Source organism: Pelmatolapia mariae, linkage group LG2 (assembly GCF_036321145.2).
Source record: "Pelmatolapia mariae isolate MD_Pm_ZW linkage group LG2, Pm_UMD_F_2, whole genome shotgun sequence".
NCBI lineage: Eukaryota > Metazoa > Chordata > Actinopteri > Cichliformes > Cichlidae > Pelmatolapia > Pelmatolapia mariae.
Window position 1 is genome coordinate 5500593 of NC_086228.1, and position 21551 is coordinate 5522143.

General features: G+C 40.8%; 1 protein-coding gene across 6 annotated transcripts in view; it reads right to left on the reverse strand.

The window, feature by feature from the left end:
- gria3b (glutamate receptor, ionotropic, AMPA 3b) overlaps nucleotides 1-21551 on the reverse strand; it is an 87624-nt gene that overhangs the window by 50893 nt on the left and 15180 nt on the right. For all 6 annotated transcript variants that reach the window (XR_010095391.1, XR_010095392.2, XM_063491423.1 and 3 more), the window contains exon 3: nucleotides 11828-12067. Coding sequence is in view for 4 of the 6 variants with exons in the window: in XM_063491423.1 (XP_063347493.1) it covers nucleotides 11828-12067 (240 nt within the window). In the remaining 2 variants the exon portion in view is untranslated. The remainder of the gene's footprint in view (nucleotides 1-11827; nucleotides 12068-21551) is intronic.

Below are 21551 nucleotides of genomic sequence, written 5' to 3' on the forward strand. Positions count from 1 at the left end.
GAAACGGTGAAGATAATGCCTTTGATTCTTAATTGTAGGCTTGATACTTGAGTTGCGCTGAACATCTGTGGGGACAGTTGGGACGTCATCTTTATGCGTTTTAGATAATTACATAAGTGTGTAGTTCAAGGGAAAACTGAATATTCAGAGGTCATTTTTTAAAATATGCTTAAACCATTTACCTCTGCTGGTAAAGTCATGCAGGTGAATTTGTTCTTTTTTCCAGATTTCTAGATTAAGCTTCTTGTAGGTTTTTTTTAAAAAAAAATTATTTAGTTGCACAATATTGTGGCAGAAAAATAGGTGTGTCAAATGTTCTGCATGTCTGGTTAACACTAGAGGAAAGTGTTTGGGGGGCAAGCAGTTCCACATTTTACTCATGATCCATAAATATGTGAACAGTGACACTTCTGAGAATTACACACATTTTCATACATGGTCCCACATTTTCAAAGGCTCATAAGTAAATGGACATCAGCACCTGCCTGATGCATGTTGCTTCAGGCAGGTGCTGCCTCAAATGGATTTTTATCTAGGAATAAAAGAAACACTCCTTATATTTATGCTATGTGTATGTATGTGTCTTAAAATGGCTGCAATTCCTAAACAATTCATGCTAACTAATGTAAAATGTGTCAAAATAAAGCTCAATGTCTGCACTTTAATCACGTCTTGATAATATTTCTCTTAAAATCCAACGTGGTGGTGTACGGAGGAAGAACTGAACAAACAAATAGTGCCTTTGTCCAACGTGTTATGGAGCTAGCTGTAGAAATGTAACTACAATTAAGTCATAACAGCCACACAATTGTTTTTCATGACTAGCCTTATATATTTGAGGACAACTTTCTTTGGACAGTTTTTATATTTGGTATCACTTCTTTATGGGTGCACAGTTACATCGAGTGCCATTAATGAGACGCCTTGGATGAAGTTGAAAAGCTGTGAAACAACAGAGCAACAATCTGTTTAAAATTCTCAAGCTGTCAAAATCTCACTCTTCATTAACTGTTCCTTTATTTATATTTTATTATATAGACATTACCATGTGTGGTTTTTTTTTTCCTCTATTGTCTTTTGAGGAAACCAGAATAAATAGTTAAAATATTTAAGGTCTGGCGAGTCTTTGCCTCTGGGCTAAGTATGCTCACGGGGCTCTGAGGATCCCTCTAGTGTTTGTGCAGTGGAGATCAAAATCTTGGGCTTAGGAGGAAGGCTTTATCTGGCCTACTATTAGTCTTATCTGGTATAGCCACACAACTTGTATACAATAGGCTGCGGTTTAACAGGTTGTGTATTATTGACTTCTAAAGCAAACAGCTGAAAAAAAAGAAGAAAAACTACCAATTAACAGTAAGAAAAACTAGGCTTTGAAACAGATCAACTTGTTTTTTTAAAAAAGAAACGTGATGTGATGTGAAATCAGGTCGCGCTGTGTTAGAGCTCCTCAGCTTCTTCCTGCCCACAGGAGAAGAACGCTTTAGAGACGTAGCATTCGCCGTGAAGCAAAGTAGCCCAAAAGTGTGTAGCCAAGGCTTTGATGTGGTATTTACAGTAGGCCTATAACCACAACAGTTTTACTGCCAAGTGTTGTCCTAATCAGAAAGACAGCGCATGTCAAATCAAACAGAAGCAGCATGCTGTCTGTATCTTTAGAAGTGCATATATGCAGGAGGGAGAAGAGCTGCTTCACCACTCTGAAAATCCTCCCACAGATTTTTCAGAGCGTCTCCATCTCCCCCCCCTTCCGTCAGTCTTTCTTGTCTATCCCTCACACATACTGTGACATATTATTAGCACGTACTATAACACGCAGAGGGGGGCGGGACATCCGTGCACACATGTAGAGCTGTGTGTGCAGGCCTCAGAGGGGATGATCGATAACGATAACAATAGACTGATCACGAAAGTCTCCCAGCAGCTTTTTTCTAATCTGCAGAAACAGAAAGAGTAATGACAGAGCCTTTTACAAAATAAGTCCAAATATTATTCTACTTTTTGTGTTTACTCTCGAGGATGACATTTTATTTGTCATTTCGAACAAACAAATTGGCCCTGTGACATAGACCGACCATCAAGGCAATCTACCTCTTCTATGGCTGCTTGAAGCAAAGGCCAGGACATTTTGTTATAATGAAAAAAGAAGCTCCCAGCAGTAATTTCATGGCTGCTGAAGCTAGCAATGGGTAGGTGGTAAAATGGCTTTATTCCAGGTTCAGTTAAGAGGACACAGAGAGAGCATGGGGGTTTATTGTGTGCTTATTGTGACAGACGATGGCTCTCATATGATGCTTTTTATTTTTTACAGGTGCTTGACTTGTAGTTTTTCGAGGGGTTGCTAAATCACGCAGGTTCCTGCTGCAGGTTGGATTATCTGTATATTGAGGTGTCACTTTGGAAGTGATACTACTTTATGTGCGCAAAATAAAAACGCGAGAAAGAATGCCAGCGTTGTATAGCTTCCTCCATATTTCTTTAATATTATTTTTCTTGTGCATTTTATGGCTTCTCTGATGTGCCCTTTCTTGTCAGTGTGTCCAAGCTGATTTATTCTTCTGATGCATGCATAATTTAGTTTTTATGAAGCCGCCGTGAAGGAGAGGGCCACTAAAGCACAAGAGGTGTATGTGCATGTGTGTGTGTCTGCATAAAGTCTCAGCTGGGTGCAACTGATGTCCTATTATAATGGCTGTGATGAGACCACAAAGCTGTGGAAGTAAAGTGTGGTCCATGACATAGACATGGTTTCAGTAGAGAACTGGCATTCACACTTATTATCTCACATTGCGAGCGGCGAGTATAAATCAACAGTTGTGGGTGACAATATTGCACTTGACTAGACGTTATTTGTGTGAAATTTGTTTAAGAAATTGAAAAGGGAGAGAAACAACTAATGGTGTGTAATCCTGCATGAAAAATATCGCTTAGGCTTCTCCGCACATATGAAAAGCTGAAAAACTGCACGTAAAACAGCAGCTTCTTAAAGCTAAGAGAGGCTCTAAGTCTTTGTTACCGGGTAAAAATTTCCTAATAACCTTTCAGCATGGTTTCATTTAAGTGGTCTAAAAGAAAAGTAGACGTCAGCATCTCTTGGACTCCTTTTCAGGTTGACTTGTGATGGAAGATGTTAGCCAATCACAGGTCTTTCAGAGAGGTTTTGTTCCTTTGGGTTGTTTTTTTATGATAACCTTTGAACTATTGTTCAAACTATTGCTAAAAAATCCTACATATAACATGTGTTTATATGTGTGGAGCTGCGGTTGTCAAACTGAGTGAGCCACTGCATTTGGGCTGTAGATGATGGCTGCAAAAATGTAATGCTAATGACCACACTTATTATGTGGGAGGGGCTTAGTCTTTTTAATCTTAATGAATATTTTCTTTTTCTTTGTCTTTTTTTAAAATCTTTTTCCAGATCACTGCTGCTTAATGTGTAGAATAATAAGCAATAATATTTCATGGTTTGTGTTGAATCACTGTAGTTTGGACTACACTTTTGTGCTTCTGGTAACGTGTCACATCTCTTAATTTGTTATGCTGTTTACACCAGTGAGAACAATGCCAAACCACTTCAATCAAATTAAAGGCCAGGCTTGATTTGGTTTGCCATCGAAGACATTGCAGGAGAGCAGCGGGAGGCATTTATTGTTTGACTCTTTCAGAGAACAAAGGCAACTGTCTCTGGATAGCCAATTAGAGGGATCGCTGAAGAATAGGGAGCAAAGTTCGCTTTGGTTACAGTACAACCGGCTGTGCATGATTGCTCACCCCATCCACATATCTGTCTTTCTATCTGTCTGTGTTCTGTTGCTTGGCAGGAAGTAGAGGAGATGAAGCTAACTATGTGCGGTCATCCTCCCATTCAAAAGCCTCCTGGCCTTGTTGGCACATTCCTCTGCCAGTTGTGCCAGGCCAGGAGTTATCTTCTCTGCCTGTTTCACTGTGTCTGTGGGGAGACATGGAGGTTTAATACAAAGCCAAGTGGTCTTCGATTGATGCCTCCAGATTAATAGGATCTGACAGATTATTTATTTAATCTCATTTTAGTGTGCTTGCAAATATTTTTTACACACAGTTCAGCAAAATTAAAGTGCACCAAGCCTTTTATGCATAAAAATAACAACCGAACCTGTGACTTAGCTGAAAAGCTAAAATGTGAAGTGTGCTGTACTGACGTTCTGCACGTCACACAAGTGGCATGTCAGCACTGTGAGCGTGTCCTCTGTCAGTGTCACTCTTGTTCCAGTTGGTCTTTTTTGTCACATGTAGTCACCATCTTCTGATGGAGATAACAGACCCACCATGCTCCTAAGAACTATCATTCTTTAAAACAAAACCAACCTGTAAACACAAAATGGACATAGTCAGCATGGCCTAGCCCACCTGTTTGCAGCCTGCTTCTTGAATCCTGAGATTAGAATTTTTTGACATTATGAGCTACAGATGACTCTTACTGAGAAAATCAGGACACTGCATGTTTATATAGTAGCCAGTTGTCAAATGCAAGGTAACCACACTGTAGTACAGTGTAAAGGATGCCCTGCTTTATCTTCTATTATCCTCTAAATGGGGGCATAATTTACAAAATTAACATAATTAAATAAGACATGAAATGACCGATGGAGGCCATAAACTCTTCTGGATAATGTTTATTGAGATCATAAATCATGTGAGCTGTAGGGTTATTTTTGTCTTCTCTTTTTTTGCAGCCATAGGAGTCACCCCCCTGCTGGCCATTAGACAGAATGCAGCCATTTCCCACGTTAGCTTTACTTTCATCTTTTATAGTCTACGGGTGAGTGGCTTTTTACTTGGAATCATAGCCTGAAAATTAGCTGACAGTGAACACGGGCATAATTTATGAGATTTGTTGGGTTTTTTTTAAAATGTAGCATTAATTATCACAAATGTAGGATTTCTCCTTTTCAGTTTTGTACCTCGGATTTTAGTTTGCTGGTTACTTGGTCATTTTGAGTTGGTGTTTCACTTTCCTGGTCAACATTTCAAGCTGAAAACCAAAAACTGCTAACCACAGTGAACTATAAAACAAATAACTGCATCTTTGCATAATTATGTTACATTTTTCCACAGAGGACACTTTAAAAAAATCAAGTTATTTGTTTTCCAAACCCACAGAAACAAATTACTGCCTCTATTATGAAAATCACAGACTGACTTGTTTGTTTTAGGTTTAGGTTCAGACTGTTGTCTGGGAGACAGCTGCCTGGGTGATAATGAAAGAGCAAGTAACTTTTGTTCAGGAAGTAAATATATTTGCCTTGGGGACAGCTTGTGTGCAGTTCAGCTTCAAATAACTACTGTAAAGCCTCCATATAATCAATCAGAATAAGCTCGTAGACATTTGCATGTTTTATAACAATCCAGCCCCACTGTGGCTGCGGCAAGCTCTAATCAATACTCTGCACGCACCTTATTGGTCCAGATTAGTTTGCTGAAGTGACTCAGCTGTAGTTGGGGTCATTGAAAATATTGACAGAGTAAATCAAAAACACGCTCTGGGGATATTTTTAAGACTAAAAGCTGGGATACAGCTTCCACCTGGAAGATTTCTGCTCGGAGAACATTTGACTTCTTTGTACTGTAATGGGGCTGTGACATTGAGCACTATAGTTTCAACTGTCAGCAGTTAAATGATAAAAGTAAATAGCTCTGCGCTCCATGCTTCAGCTGTGTTGGATCATTTTCCATCTAAATGTATCACATTTAGAATATTGATTGGTAGAGAAGATGATGGAAAGAGACAACGGGATTCTTTTCATCATGTCATCAATGCCTTGGTGTGGTAATAGATATTGCACGAAATGCTAAAATCTTCTGTCTCATCATGATAGATTTCAAGAGGTGGCGGCTCCAGCTCTTGTGACAAAATATAGCCGGAAGTGAATATCTTGTGTGAATTTTTCTTCACATGTCAAACATAAAAAGTGCCTTCACACTGTCAGAAGACTCGGTCATATTTACGTCATCTTTCATAAAAGTTTTATTATTATTTATTTATCCTGTTATCTTGTTGTCTCTCCAGACTGACAAAATAAAATAATGCAAAAAGGTAGCTCAGTGAATTAAACAGTGTTAGAGCAGGATGACACAGCAGAGATGAAAGAAGAATGAACAGGCAACTGTCCTCCTGATGTCTGAGCTCCTCTCCCATACAGACTGATCAGTTCCAGCTTTGCAACAGTAACTGGTCACAGCGGGCCTGTCAAGCTTTGGATTTACAGGTATACAGTGCATCTTAACTGTTTGTGTGTTCATGTCTTTTCAGACAGAGCTTTAGGATAGGATTATCTGCCCTGATTAAGCTGCAGTTGTTAGCATTGCTGGATTACTAGCCTAAGACACTGTAAAAGGCAGAAGAGTTACAGCTAACACCACCCTAAATAGACCCTTATTTGTGGGTTTGGGGGTTACGTTTAAAAAATCCCATTGATGATTTTCACAGAATTGTACTGACACACCTGGAGGGAATACAAATGAATGCTAACGGAGTTCAGGGGTTATTAAGCAGCATTTATTTTACTAGATCTGGGAAGGTTACGCTCCAGCAACCATCGGCAAACTACAAACTAATCACACAAGATGTCACTTCAGTCAATATTTGACACAAAAAGTTAAAAACATCACATTATCGCCACACTGTGTAGCATTAATGGTTGTCTAAAAGTTTTTATTTTGGTTCCATGGAGCCAGACTGTCTCGTAATATTTTAAAATCTTCTTGAGCAATAGTTTTCTAGGCCTCCTAAAGGTCTTTCAAAATATGAAGAATAAATTTGGTCATACCAAGTATTGACTTTTCTTTATGTACTGTATATATGCTGTTGCAGGCCGTTCTCACTCCCGACGTGTAATATACCGATGATTTGTCACGTCCTGAGGCGTACTATGGAAACGAGAAAGGTGACCTTCCGCATTCCTATGCTACGTGCCGGATTGTGGATGAAATCGAATAGAGTGACGCTCCTAGTAACACACGTTCCAGCCGTGTATTCCAGCCGTAACCCTAGCCTTATACCTAACGTTAACCACCACCTTAATCGTGTTAGATAGTGTTTTCCAAAACGATTTAAATAAAATAAATGTACATGTGTAGATTCATTCCAAACGGTTTCCATGTTTCCTCATTTTTCCCAACTCGTAATATAGGGACGCGTTGGGTGGCCGAAAGCGTAATATACCGACGATTTGTCACCTAGCGTAAAATGTTACGCTTTGGGAGTGAAAACGTGCTGGCTGTTTGCACATTTCCATAATATGATATAAATGAGGTGTGTTTCAAGAATTTTACACAGTATAGCATTTTAGCTAATTATACCTGCTTATTTTATGTATAGTAGTTGACTGGCTATAAACTTCAAAAGAACAAAAGGCTGCTTTTTCATGACTGATCAACTGGTCTTTGTAGATGCTGACATTTGAAATATTTCTGTTGTTGCCGTTTCATGTAATACTAAAGGTGTCCCTTAAATTAAAAAGTCAAAAATAGCAGCAACAACCAACTCACGAAGCTAATGTCAGGCATTAGCGACAGGTAAAATTTTCATTCCAGCCAGCAAAATGTCATCAAGTATGCCTGCTTTTGTTTTCAAAGGGCCAGTTACTTCAAAAGTGCTACGAACACGGCAGCTCTGACATCCACACTGAGCTAACTGAACCTGAAAATCCCAATTTGTTTTCCTTTGTCAAACATGCACCATTTCTTATGACTGCTTACAGTTTGTTCTTCTCATTCATCATTTCTTGACTACTTTGCTGTGCTTAAGGAAAGGTTGCGTCTACTATACAACAACGGTGAGCTCCAAGAGGAAGGGACATAAGAGAAAGCTAAAAACACATAAGGAAGAGGTATAGAACGAAGTGAGATAGTAAAGAAAGAAAGAAAGAGAGACTCATAAATCACGTAGAGGTGAGATTGCTGAATCAGGGTTGATTGTGCCTGGGAGAGACAATAAAGCCTGTAATCATCTGTCTCTGCTGCACAGAACTGGCAATTATCTGCCCATACCTGACCGCCAGAACAGAAAGGGCAAGATCCATCTACCTTCACCCTATCACCCTATAGAGCTCCAGCTTTTAAGGGGAAATTCATGTACTGATGCAAGCTGAAAGCAAAGAAGAAGAAAAAAGAAACTCCAGGAGTGCTATTGATATTGAGAAGAAGTGTTGCTGGGATAGTCTTTTTTTCCTGTATGAAATGTTGTGGGTTGAATCAAAGTAGTAGCTGTTTGGATCTTTCATCTCGTTCCATCCACACACATATTAACACACATGCACACGCATAATGTATCCTGTCAATATATTACCTCAGATAAGAGGAGAGTAGCCACTCATTAGGCTGGTATAACACTGCCTACGGAGGCTCCATTTGCTTCCAGTGCAGTTCCTTCATCATAACGTCTGCTTTCAAACAGCTGTCTGATATTGGCATTTAGGGTACAAATTTCCCTCCATTTCCCTCCAATACATCTGAGCCCGAAGCATATGGACCATCACTCTCCGGCTGAAAGCACTGCACTGAGGCCTAAAAGCATTTTTTGCCAGTCCAATAACAGAGCCAAATGAATAGTGTGGCTGTAATTAATCTTTTCTATTGACTGAATAAAACCTCTTGGTGGAACTCAGCTATGTGATTTTTTCCCCTCTCTGTAGCGCTGTGTGTTTTCCATCCCTAATAGAAGAGTTTGGAGAATAATTGCAAAGTTGCTTCCAGTATTATGAATGATCAATGCTTTTATAAAACACAAATTAAAAGGCAAAAAAGGCACTCAAGAAACTAATACATCGGAAGCAGAGCAGAGGGTCAGCTGTGATTTCTGCTTATTTGTTCATTTCGCTGCTTGCATACTGCAAATTCAGAAATCTGTCACAGCCACCTGCATGCAGGGACATAATTTAGACTTTTTAATAATTAATTACAATCCTCAGACAAAAATTAAAAAAGAGAGACCCAGAGCACTGTGACAGATTAAGGTGTTGAACATGCTACTTCTATCTTCCGAAGGAGGACATCTTAAGCTCATTTAATAATAATAATAATAATAATAATAATAATAATAATAATAATAAGTAATTATAAAAAAAATAATAAATTGATGTGATGCTGACCTATAGTGTCACAATATAATCAGCAAGCCGCTGGCTAAAAGTGACTAACTGCACACCATACCTCCCACTCACATGAGTCAGCTGTAAGTCAGAGCATGAGAACTACAAGGTTAGTACGTGAGCAGAACTTTAAATAGTTTCCTGAAACGGAGAGATAGAATCAAGTTTGAAAAGTTAAATAAAAAACGTTGAAATTAAAGTACTGTGCAAAAGTCTTGAGACACGCCTTGTTTCTTTACATTGTGCTTTCAAGGAGCCAGACTTTCCTGTACTGTTTTCAAGGGGTCTTGAACAATAGTACAATAGTTCTTCAGACTTTCTGAAGGTCTTTCAGAGGTTTTTTTTTTGGATATTCTAGGCCTTGTACCTGACCATTTCCAGAGATTTGTTTTAAAGATTTTTTTTTTTTTAACTGTGACCTATGAGTCCTTCAAACATAAAAGAGGCATCTAACAAGGGATGAACCAGTGTTTTGTCCAAACATAAAAGAAAACTTGTATCTTTAGAAGAACTGGCAGACCTAAAAATACTATCTACACCAGATAAACAATATCTGCAAGTCGTATCCTTTACAAACAGGAAAGAAATCCAGGACCTGACACAGGACTTGAGAAATGCATCTAGGTTGTCACTGGATCCATCTACTGTTCACCTAAGCCTTAAAAATGGTCTCAGTGGAGGGTGGCTGTCAATAAACCATTCCTAAGGGAAGGAAACAGGGATAAAAGACTGACATTTGCCAAATTACACAAGAACTGGACTGAACATCCATGCCAAGAGGTCTGATGAATCCAAATCTGAAGCTTTCAGTTAAAATCCTCATCAATATGTATGGAGCAGGTCAGGAGAGAGATACAACTGTGAGTTTACAGAAATCTGCAAAACATGGTGGAGGCTCCGTCATGCTTTGAAAATGCAGAGAGTTGTCTGTCAGCTCTCTTTTGCTCCAGAGAGGTAAAAAAATCATGCACCCTTGAAGACCATTTCCTCAGTCACTCCTCTTGGTTTAGCCAGCAGTCAGTGTCCATATTGCCAAGGGAGCTGCACTACCTGATAAGCAGAGGTAGAAGTTCTCTGACACATCTGTCTGCTTGATGAGCCAAGTGTCAAAGCCCCCCAAAGTGCTGGATGGAGTGCATCAATAAACGACTTTAATCCCCTCCTGGGGCCAATGTCCTCCCCCTAATAAGGGATCGTCTTACACCACTGGCAGAAAGGAGAGAGGTAAAAGTGACTTGGCAGGGGCTTCAGCACGGGGATGTACTGTACACTGGGAATTGTCTGTACACAGGTAACAGGCTGTAAATCAAACGCACCTGCTGTTGCCTTAATTGCAGGACGGAATTGGCGTTTTGTTTCCTCCTCCTCCTTATTTTCCCTCGCTCCTTTGCCCTCTATCGCCCTTTTTCACTCTTTAGTCTATATGTCTGTTTGTTATCACTCTCGTCCTATAACACCGCCTCTGTTTTTATTTTCTCTTTTTTATCTCAGGCTATTTTGCCCACCTCCGCTATGTTTCCCACTCTGCCCCAGACGGTCTAACTTGCCAGACAGAAGTGGAAAAGCAGAAGGATGGGGGACGGGCGGTATTGGTTGTGCTGAAGGACGAGTGGGTTGCTAGCATCCGCAGGGAAGATCCAATGAGTGTCCTAGTCAGAGTGACCCTAATTAACCACATATTATCTGCAGGCTGTGTGGAGGATTAAGGCCCTCAGCTCTAGACCCTACAGGCCTGGAGACCCATAGACAGAGACTCTCTGCTAAAGCACACTTCATATTCTGCCTCAAAGCAAGACAGAGAGAGAGGTGGGGGCGTGAGGCAGGACCATGAAAAAATAGAACCAAAGAAAAGCAGAAATCTTGCTGAAGGGAAGACAGGTGGCTTGAAGCACATCTGTGGGTCAGGACCTTTCTATAATGAGCAAATAAACAAGACAAATAAAAAAAAAAGTGCAGGAGGAATATGTAGTGACTATTACTGACACCTTCACAAAGAGGAAGACATAATTTGGCTTTGTCTGTCATATCCCGAACATATCCATTCCCCCCTCTGCCCAGGTGGTGTTTGAATAAATTGAAGTTTTTGTAGGAGGAGGGGATCATTATTCTACGGAGAGATAATGAGCTCATTTTCTCACCTGACATTAAAAATCCCAGAAATGAACACTTGGCTACGTTGACAGGTTGTCATATACACGGCGTCAACAAGGCAATGCAATCTGGGAACTACAGAGAACCCTCATTGACACAACACAATAAGCAGCCCCCACAGGCAGGCAGAGACTCTGATTTCTGTAGAAAACATTTTAGTAGCAGCTGTGACATACCTCATTTCAGATGAAAGACGAGCCAATATCAACAACAAGATTAAACAGGAGATTAACTGACACCAAGCAGCCAACTGTTTGAAGAATCCAAAGGTTATAGCTCATAGAGCATGCCGTCTCTTAAAGCATAATAGTTATTACCAGTGTTATGAGCTGCTGGTGAATTTATTTCACATTTACATAACAGCCAAACCACTGTATAAAATAGTGCAGTGTTAACAGTTCAAGCATTTACAGGGCTTTCATGAAGCATTACAGGGTAAATCTATCCCTTACTAACCCTGCTGTTCGTCTGCCATTCTGAGTCACTGCAACATGTTTCCGTGATGTAATTCCGGCTCTAAGTCCCGAGTCGAGGCTCGCGCTGTCACCTACCTCGGTCGGTGTCGTAGAGGTAGACGAACTTCTGCCATTTGTAGTGAGAGAGGAGGCTGAGGACAGCACCCCGGAGGGCAGGCCGCATCTGGATGACAAACTGCACCTCATTATCGGTGGGGTAACTGGGTGTGACAAAGGAGGTGTGCAAAGCGCCGCAGAACGAGGTCAAGGTGTTCATGGACTTCTTGTCGTAGAATCCGAAGATGGCGTACACCCCGCGGGAGAACTGAGAGCAAACTGCAGGGACAGCAAAGTACATGAAGGACACGAGTTAAAAAAAACACATGATCACTCTCCGCAAGAACACTTTATTTTGGATACTTGACCCCTCAATAATATCCAATCGAGGGTTCATATGACTCTAAAGGAAGCCCAGCGCACTTGATAAATTGTTAACAAAATAAATAGCTTAAGAGTCAGAATCATAATGTTGTTGTCTTTGTTTTTTTTACAATATAGCTTCAAAAAATACATTGATTTCTCAATTTCTTTTAAATCATTATTAAGCGTCGTTAAACCCAAATGACGAAAAAGTAAATCAAACTTTCTTTGTCTTTTGTGCCAGCATTGTTGAGATTTTAAAAATAAGCAATACAACGTACGCAACTTTCTCATATCTTATAGAATGAACAATCAAATATATCGACACGGCTAATTCAGAGTAGGTTTGGAGAGAACTCAATATTGTACCAACTGTGAGTTACAAACTGGGGAACTTGAATTTTTTGAACAGTAAAAGCAGGCCAATAAAAGACCCTCAAAGCCTTTGTGGCTAAAATTATTACCCATTATTTTATAAGCTGTTTCGAGTCCTCCGGCTTTAGATTAACCCCTTAATTTAGAAAACAATCTAGAAAGGAATCAATATAAAACAATTCCTAGCGTTGCCTCCCCAAAATGCTTTCACATTTCTTGTAAACCTGGTATGCAACCCTGTCTTACCACTAGTTCCTCCCTTGAGGTCCTTGCAACAGTTATTAAAAGCAATTTTTAAGAAAGTAACCTATGACTGTGTGCACACGGAGCGTTTGTTGTGCTTTATATTTGTTCCATCAGTTATGGCAGATGGAGAAAGATTTGGTAGCTCCAGTTTCTCCAGTCAGTATGTCAAAGTATAGTTGATAAGATACTGAACCCCAAACTGCCCCTGTTCCAGTGATAGGTAAAAGCATTTTTAATTTGATTGCTGATTTGTCCATTTCAAGTCTCACCCTGAAGTAGTGATACAAAAAAGGGGACTTTAAGAAAAATCTTCCTGTGAATACTTATGTACGGAGGCTGCAGTTGATCTGTATTGAGCCTTTACATGTTTTCCTGTGGCTTAAGGGGTTAATGTTCACTAAGTATGGAGACAGCATTCTATCTGAAGGGGAACAGATCCAGTGATAGTGGGTCAGAAATGCAGGAATTGCAGCATTTCTGTGTGTCTGCGTGGCAGCCAAGTGATAGAAACATCACGCCATTCACTCAAGGTCTCCCGCACCCACTAGGAGCTCCCACCAGTTATCGCTTTGCTCCCTCTTCCACGGTGAACGACTTACTGCAGCATTCACAGCAGCTGTGAGCACCGCTGCTGCCTGTCGTCGCTTCTGTTGCCTCCCACGGAAGAGCTGAAAAAGACAACTCTTTGTGCCTCGAGTGCCAAGTGAATCTAGTTTCATTTTCAGTGACCTTACGCACGTTTGTGTTTCAACAACTCCACACAGTGTTTGCTATTCTCCAATGTGCGCTACATGATGAGAAGTATTGGGTCACACCTCTTGGTGCTTTCAGGCCCATTTCCACAGTGTATAAAGTGAACGCCAAGCCATGCAGTTTGTCTTTACAAATATTTGTGAAAGAATGGGTCGTTTTAAAGAGGTCACCGAATTCGAGCCATGGATGGGGTGTATCAAGTGATACATCTCAGCCACAAAGTAGCAGACCACATAATGTTACAGAGCTGAGGTGCATAGTGTCCCAAACCTCCTCTGGCATTAACATCAGCACAAAAACCGTACACCAAGAGCTTGGTAGTATGCGTTTCAATGGCCAGTCAGCTCCTGTACAGTAGGTGTGATGTGGCCCAGGACTTTTGTCTCTTAGTGTCACAGTGCTTCAGTTACATATCTAATGTGAACAGCGTCAAAACAAAAAGACAAAACAGTTTTAAGACATGCAAATGAAGATCACATTTCAATAGACTGACCCAGAAGGTCAGCTTCTGAGGGAAAAAACAACCACTTTAACTAGCTGCACAAAAAAAGACCCTGTTTTATAAGACTGCTATCTAAGGAGACCAAAGGTGAAAAAAAAAGAAAATAAACAGTTACACAATCATTTTCACTCTAGCAAACTATATAATAACCACTTCAGGGAATGAACATCTCAGTAGCACCAGTAGCATTTTTGATCAGCAACATTTCTTGAGAGAAGTTTTGATTTATTTGTGTATTCACCGCGCACTCTGGCGGGATGGCGTAAATTGTTAGGCAGGGGCAACTTCCATTCACTCAGAAGCCATTAATGTGTAAACTAATATTTAGAGCTACAGGTGTGTTTTGCTTTCCTACCCTATCATGAATGACTGTTCACTTATTCTGATTGACTCTCAAGTGTTCCCGCTGGGTAATCAAGCATTCTTAACATCCGTAAACACTTTGAATATTCCAGAGGATGACAGGGAGGAAAAGGACGGGGAGGAAAGCTCTAGCCAATCTTATGTAATGGCTATGTTAAAAATGTATTTTTGATTGGCTAATGGACAAAAAATATAAGTCATATGATGGGGAAACATCAGATATCGCTTTGGCTCTTGCTCACTTCTTTAAATAATCTCTGGTAGTATTCTTTAAACTGAAAAAACAAAAAACAGAAATCCATCACCAAAGTGACAGTTGGCATTTTGTGTGTCCATCTTAATCAAGGAGAAGATGCAATCACAAACACAAAATAACTTGTTTTCCTTTTCTTGTGCCCGCAAAGACTCATCTGACTTTGTAAAGACCCGTGCTACAGCATGCACAAACCTTTCTGATGCTCAGAGGACAACACAACAGCGCTTATGTATTTGACTCTTTAGCACAATTGCTGCGTGAATAAGAGATCTGCTGGGATTTTCCTCATCCTCTTTAATTCTGTTCCCTCCTCTATCTGTCCTGGCACAGACACCTCGTTCAAGGTATAAGCAGTCTCAGTCTCACACACACCACAGGCAGGCACGCGCACGGATGCAGAGGCGCAAGCATATACGCACACAGCCGCAACGCAGCTTCTTGATAAGTGAATCAACAGATGGACAGCAGTATTGTGGGTAAGTGCTGCTGGGTAAGTGGTGCAATCTCCCACAATGAATGGGAGCCAGTAGGAGTTCCAGCTCTCGTCGAGGCCCACTTTTCTCTGCACTCCCTCTTAATTTGGCCCAGTACTGACACAGAACCTATCCTACGGGACCAGATCTGGCAGCCTCTTTCTCTCTGCTCAGCTGTCCTCTTCTTATTAGGTTGAGCTTGAGCAAGCCTAAGTTTCAATAACATGTATGTCCATGCAATCTTTTCTCGCTCTGCTCACACTGCTCTTTTTTGCTCTCATCTTCTTCCACGGTTCGTCCCCTCACAGAAGTGCAAAGCTCTGTGTTGCGTTGATCCCATGAGGGTAGGTTCTGCCAAAAACTGATATACTGCTTTTTGTGGGGGTGACATGCATCAGTTACGCATACTGCAACAGATCTGCCAGCATCCTCAAACTCCACCCCTTAGATATAATTCACAGTGAACTCTTCTGCTTCAAGAGCTCCAAACTCTTTTCCTCAGTCTCTCCGTACTGTCCACCTCCAGAGTCATGCTGCGTTCCAGATACCTCAGAAGTCGGATGTCGGAACAGGATTTGTTTTGGCCTTTAGCATGGTGGAGCCATTCTATTTATTACTAACAGTACACAATAATACTTGTTAAAAAAAACACAGCTGCAGCACATTCATGGATAGATCCTGCTCAGTGCTCGACTTATGGTTTATTTAGTGAGCTACAAATACACAACAGTGGCAGTACAGATGAAAGGTTTTACAGTTTTACTACTGTTTACGTTCACTGCAGCAATCTTGGTTTGTTAAATCAAGGTTTCAGGGAATGCTCAGACTTTCCGAGTAGGGAATTCAAGTTGGGGGGGGGGGGGGGGGGGGTTCCAGATTCAAATTCAGACTAGGAACTTGAAAATTCTGACTTCCAACTTATCCAGGAATGCACCAGGCGTCTTCATGTGAAATAGGTTATGTGATTGGATGCGATGGCTGTATTGTCCAGATCATACTTGTGTTGCCATTCTTAAACAGTACGGGCCAACTAAAGATGGCACCTTAAGGCTTAGAGGTGTCCACAGTGTGTCCTCTCTCCATCCCATCACCACCAGCTGCTCGCTACAGTTTTTCCTTCCTACTTTTACCAAGTGGATCCTCATAGGGGTCATTGTTGGGCATTTTCTCTCTACTATTGTGGGGTCTTTATCTTACAATAAAGCGCCTTGAGGTGACTGTTGTTGTGTTTTGGCACTGTGTAAATAAAATTGAATTGTTCGTGTAGCATAGCCTGAAGATGAGCTGCAACCCCTTAAAGCTAAACTACGACAGAGTTGCTGTTGATTTTGGATGATTCTGGAAAAGAAACATCATCTCATCAAAAAATTATCCCTTTTTTCCCCAATTTTTACAATCTGCTGTGAGAAAATAGCAACGAGCAACTTGCTTTTTAACTCGGATGAAAAAACAAAGTCGTGTTTGCTCTTATCATCAACAGCAGGGAACTCACAAAAGGGATGAGTAAGTGTTTTTTTTCTTAAATCAAGGCACCTGCTTTTGTGCGATATTGTAACTTTCTTTTCGTTTTACATTTCGTTGTTGAAAGCGGAACCAATTTCCTACATTGCTACTTTGCCAATAATTTTAATAAATTTAATTTAATTTAATTAGAATGCATTTTTTAATAATACTAATATTTTAAGGGTGAATAACAAGACAGTGGAGCAGCTGAGCAGAGCACATACAGCACACTGGGATTTTTATTTACAGCAGCCAGAGATGATCATCAGTAGAAACACCAATCAAGCTGAGGCTGGTTCTTTGCAGTGAAACGGAAATTCATTTGGACAAACTTGTGGGAATCTCTTGCTGTCTCAACACAAAGAACTTGTTGCATCAGTATTTCTTAACCTTCTAGTATCAAGATGCCCCTTGTGTGTGATTCTGAAGAGACAAACTCAAATCCGAGTAGTGTCATACACCTCTCCATACGGCACTTCTCTCCACGTCCTTCACTGTCTAACTCCGCTCTCATCTCCTCCGTGCTCGCCACCTTATTTGACCTCTTCTTTTGTTGCCTGTTTTTTTTTTTTTCTTTCGCCCCAGCCATCTGGTCATCCCCCAAAGCACACATCTTCTTCAAGCATGGCAGGATCTCTTTCCACCTGAGCGCCTCCCTCTTTCCACACTCGAATTGTTCCCTCCCCATAATATTGCCCCCAGTCCATCAGTGGACCGAAGATTGGTGTTGGGGAAAGGAAGAAAAAAAACCATGGTACAGTCAGGGGACAGGGCTACTGTGGAGAAATGTCCTGCCCTCAGCTTTATGTCTCTGTAATTAAATAAACGTGATAGAAATGTTTTGCTCCACTTGGAAATAAGCGGCCTGTCTCCAACTCTGAAGAAATAACACATCAGATAATAAGATTCAGTGGTTCTGTGTCACCTTGAGTTTCAATAATACTAATTTACTCAAGAGTCCTCAGACAGCTGTGTGCATGTAGAGTCATTATAGGAGCTTGTATGAGGACTGTGTGGTAAACAAGACAACATAGATAACTCCCTCTCATCTGCTCCCTCTCTTTTCTTCATTCTCCAATCTCATTTGCCCCTCTTTTTTCATTTTTTTCTTCCTCTGCAGCTAACTGTGCCTCCACCCCCCACCCCATCACCCACCCACTCCCCCTTCCTGCTGCAGGGAACCATGCATCCCATCTCCAGTTCACTGGTCAAACACACACAGTGTGCCGCCCTCATTCCCTTCCATAATCAGGACAGTCGCTAGTGCTACAGGGATGTTACATTTCTGATGCATCACTTGAGATGCCTGGCCTGGAATGCTCGTTCAGAGGGATATGTGGTGTCCTGTAGGCACGCACGGCTAATTCATAAAAACGAAAAAAGGAAAAAAAAACAACCTTTTTTCTCTTTTGTGGCCCACAAGCCAGGGTCTTGCACTGCCTTGGGACGGTGTGCGGTGCGGGAGGGTGCAGCTAACGGTAAATGTCATTGGTGATTGTATCGTTTTAGCTGTTTTCCATTTTTCCACATTCTCACTTTCTCTCTTTGGCTCTGTTCTTTCTTCTCTCAGCCAGTTGTCCTCCATTTCCTGCCTGTGTCTGGGTCTCCTTCTGCCTCTGGTCCCCCCCCCCCCCCCCCCCCTCGCCCCCCACTCGCACCCCCCACTGTCGCCTGCCTACATCAGGACCAGTCAGTCCTGCTCTGAAAAAGGGATGCTGTCACAGGGAGATAGCTTGTAAGTGCCCTGGGGAATTGCATCAAGTCTTGTCATATAGAGATGTGAAGTGCCTCAAACCGTTAACACAAATGGTAGAGCCGGATTCAAGAACTACTCAACTGCAGTGGTGCTGCGAAACGTTGAAAGGAAGCTGTTACTAGTCCTGCTGAATCAACGTCTCCAATCTATTTATACTTCACATGATCTGCTGGGCTAAATGACACCAGTGCACACACTGAAAAAAAAGTATGAGGTATAAACACTCACACGCTTCAATACATCTGTAGTGGGTATTCGAACAGGGCTATATTTTTTACATTACTGATATGTGACTCGTAATGATGTCAAACAATCATGCTGCTGTTTAACAAAACTCTGTTGTGTGGAAGAGAGCTGAGTGCTGTGAAAACACATAAGCTAAAGAAAATGGCAATACGACTACAGGAAAACAGTAAAAAAACAACAACATGATAATAACACAGAAAACACCAGAGAATACAGAATCAATCAGTTTACCTCAGTGATACCGTGCCTTTATAACTTCGGTAAAAGTACCGACGGAGTTTCTGGCTGCTGAGAAGTGATTCTACGCATAAAGGTATGATCCTTTTGCACAAAACTGTGGTAGTAATTTGCGTATTTTTTAAATGTATATGCAATGTGCAGGGGAGGGGAAAAAAAGGACTTCGAGGCCTTATAAAAGTATGCTGACATTAAGTCAGCATGCTTACTAATTCTCAAGGATACGCTGAATGTAAAGAGGAACGCTGGGAATCCCCTCTGCTAAATATACCTCCTCTGCTGTGTAGGCTGAAAAAAAGAATACAAGCGCAAGGAAGCGGCTATACATGTGTCCTGAAGCATGTATGTGAGTGTTAGTCTGGTGGAGTGCATGATGGATGATACAGGGATAAAGATCCCAGCCTACGGATACTTTTTCACCCTTACCCTTGAGCCCACCCACCTAGAGATCTGTCTTGAAGACAAGCAAACACACACACACGCACACACGCACACACACACACACACACATACATGAAAATTGGTATGGAAAGAATGTCTTTCCTATTTTCCTTCACCTTGGTAAAAAACATAATAAATAATGTAAATATACATATTTATAGTATCATAAATATATATAATAAACTTGAACAAATAACTCCAAAACCACCAATGAACAGTTTCTCTCATGTGGTGCAACAGAGGGCTTTTGAAAAGCACACTAGCTGTTTCATATTGTAAGCATGTGTTACATCATGGTGCTCTTTATTATGTCTGAATAAATGAGTATAAGGTCCCAGTACTGGCCTCTCTGGGTACAACTCTAGTTTGTATGTTTTGTTCTTTTTTCATGACATTTGGTTCATTGCTAGTAATGATTTTTGGTGTCTACCACCTGTGAACATGCTAGTCGGTATAACTGGGAAAAATACCTGTCGCTAAAAGAACTTCAGAGATGTTTATCGCACTGCTCTCAGTTAAGAAAATGCTCTCAACGTAACTGATCTCACAGTGCCATTTATGCTACAGGCTGCCATTATTGTTTTGAAAACTGTTTTGAACACTATCATCACCATATCCCACGGCTTCATCTGAACGAATGTTGTTCAGCCAAAGATGCATTATGATAAATTCATTTGAGAGTGACAAGGAGTACTACTGACAATAATTTTAGTCCTGTCTCCCTGAGCTTTCTTTCTTTTTTTCTTGCGACACAACAGCAGACTGCAGCTCCTCTCTGAGCCTGGTTCCACTAGACGTTCCTTCCTGTTAAAAGTGGGTTTTTCCTTCCCACCATGACAAAGTGCTTGTGCTTTGTAAATTGAATTGAAATGAACTGCGATTGAGCTCACATTACAATAAAATGTTGTTCTCAAGCAATCATATTAAACTGTCCAACTGATGCTCCCCGTCACATTCTTGTATTGTGTCTCCTGCATAACTATACACAGTGTTTAAGCCACTGTCACAAACTGACTATCAAACCTAATCTGAATCTGTGTGTTCATGCACTGTTCTGTAAATGGCATTTAAAGATTCATATATCACACTTGCGTCACGTTAAGCTGTACCGAAGCACGTCGTAAGGCAAATTACTGACAGAAAATGCCTGTGTGAGTTTTATTGTATCTATAAAGTGTGCACCATTGTAAACTGTAAAAACCCTGTGGATTCCCTATTGACACATGACACATTAATAACAGTCACACACAAAAAGGCAACTGTCCAGTAACCTTAATGTTCAAATAAGCATTTATATCTATCAAAGTGAGGTCTGACTGGCTGCCTGCAATCTTGGCTGTGCAACTTCTTAGCAAAGAACATTCGTATTGTGTTACGGCATTCTCACAGAAGGCTGATATCTGACCTAAAAAACAGTACGTCCAAACGAGACACAGCCAGCTGTTCGGTGATGTTATCGAAGACACAGGATTAAAATGTAAGGAAATGTATCTCAGCTCATTTACATGACTGTTTCAAATATTGGCTAATTTATCTAATTAAATAAAAGTAAAATGGCTTTGATTTCAAGCATTTTTAAATAGGAAAACTAATACTAAAAAATAATAATGTACTAGTACTAATATTAAAAAGTCATATAGTCTGTGACGACTATATGAAACAAGATTATGTTAATATGGTATTACTGCAACACCCAGCACTAAAAAAAAATCACTCATACATTTAAAATATGAATGATTAATTCTTATTTACTCAAAGTGGTGCTTATCATTTGGGCACAGATAAAGCAGGTATCGGGTTTTCTCCCTGTCAAATAATGTTTTAATAAGAACTGAGCCAACGTCATTTCTGTGTCGAGCTCAGGTCCCGTTTATGGTCTGCATCCGAAGCCTTTGTGCCATCGTTAATAACGCCTGACACATCAAAGCTTCAACTGCTGCGACTCAGAATGAAACAGTGAGCTGTGAAACTGACCAGAGGACCTGAGTCACTCAGGTTAGATCCGGAGTCCACGCACGTAGCATCACTAAGGTTCATTAACTATTGCTATATTTTCTCGTTTTTCTCTGCAGCCTTTCACCCATCAGCTCCCTCTCCTCTCCACCTGCCATCTTGGTGATATAGTCCTGTACTTGTGAGCATGGCTGGTGAACAAACCTCAAGGGACTCAATGACTCTCAACTCCATCTTCTTCTGACAGATATTTTCACCCTCAAGGTCCTATCGTCATGCTTTTCTTTGAACACAGA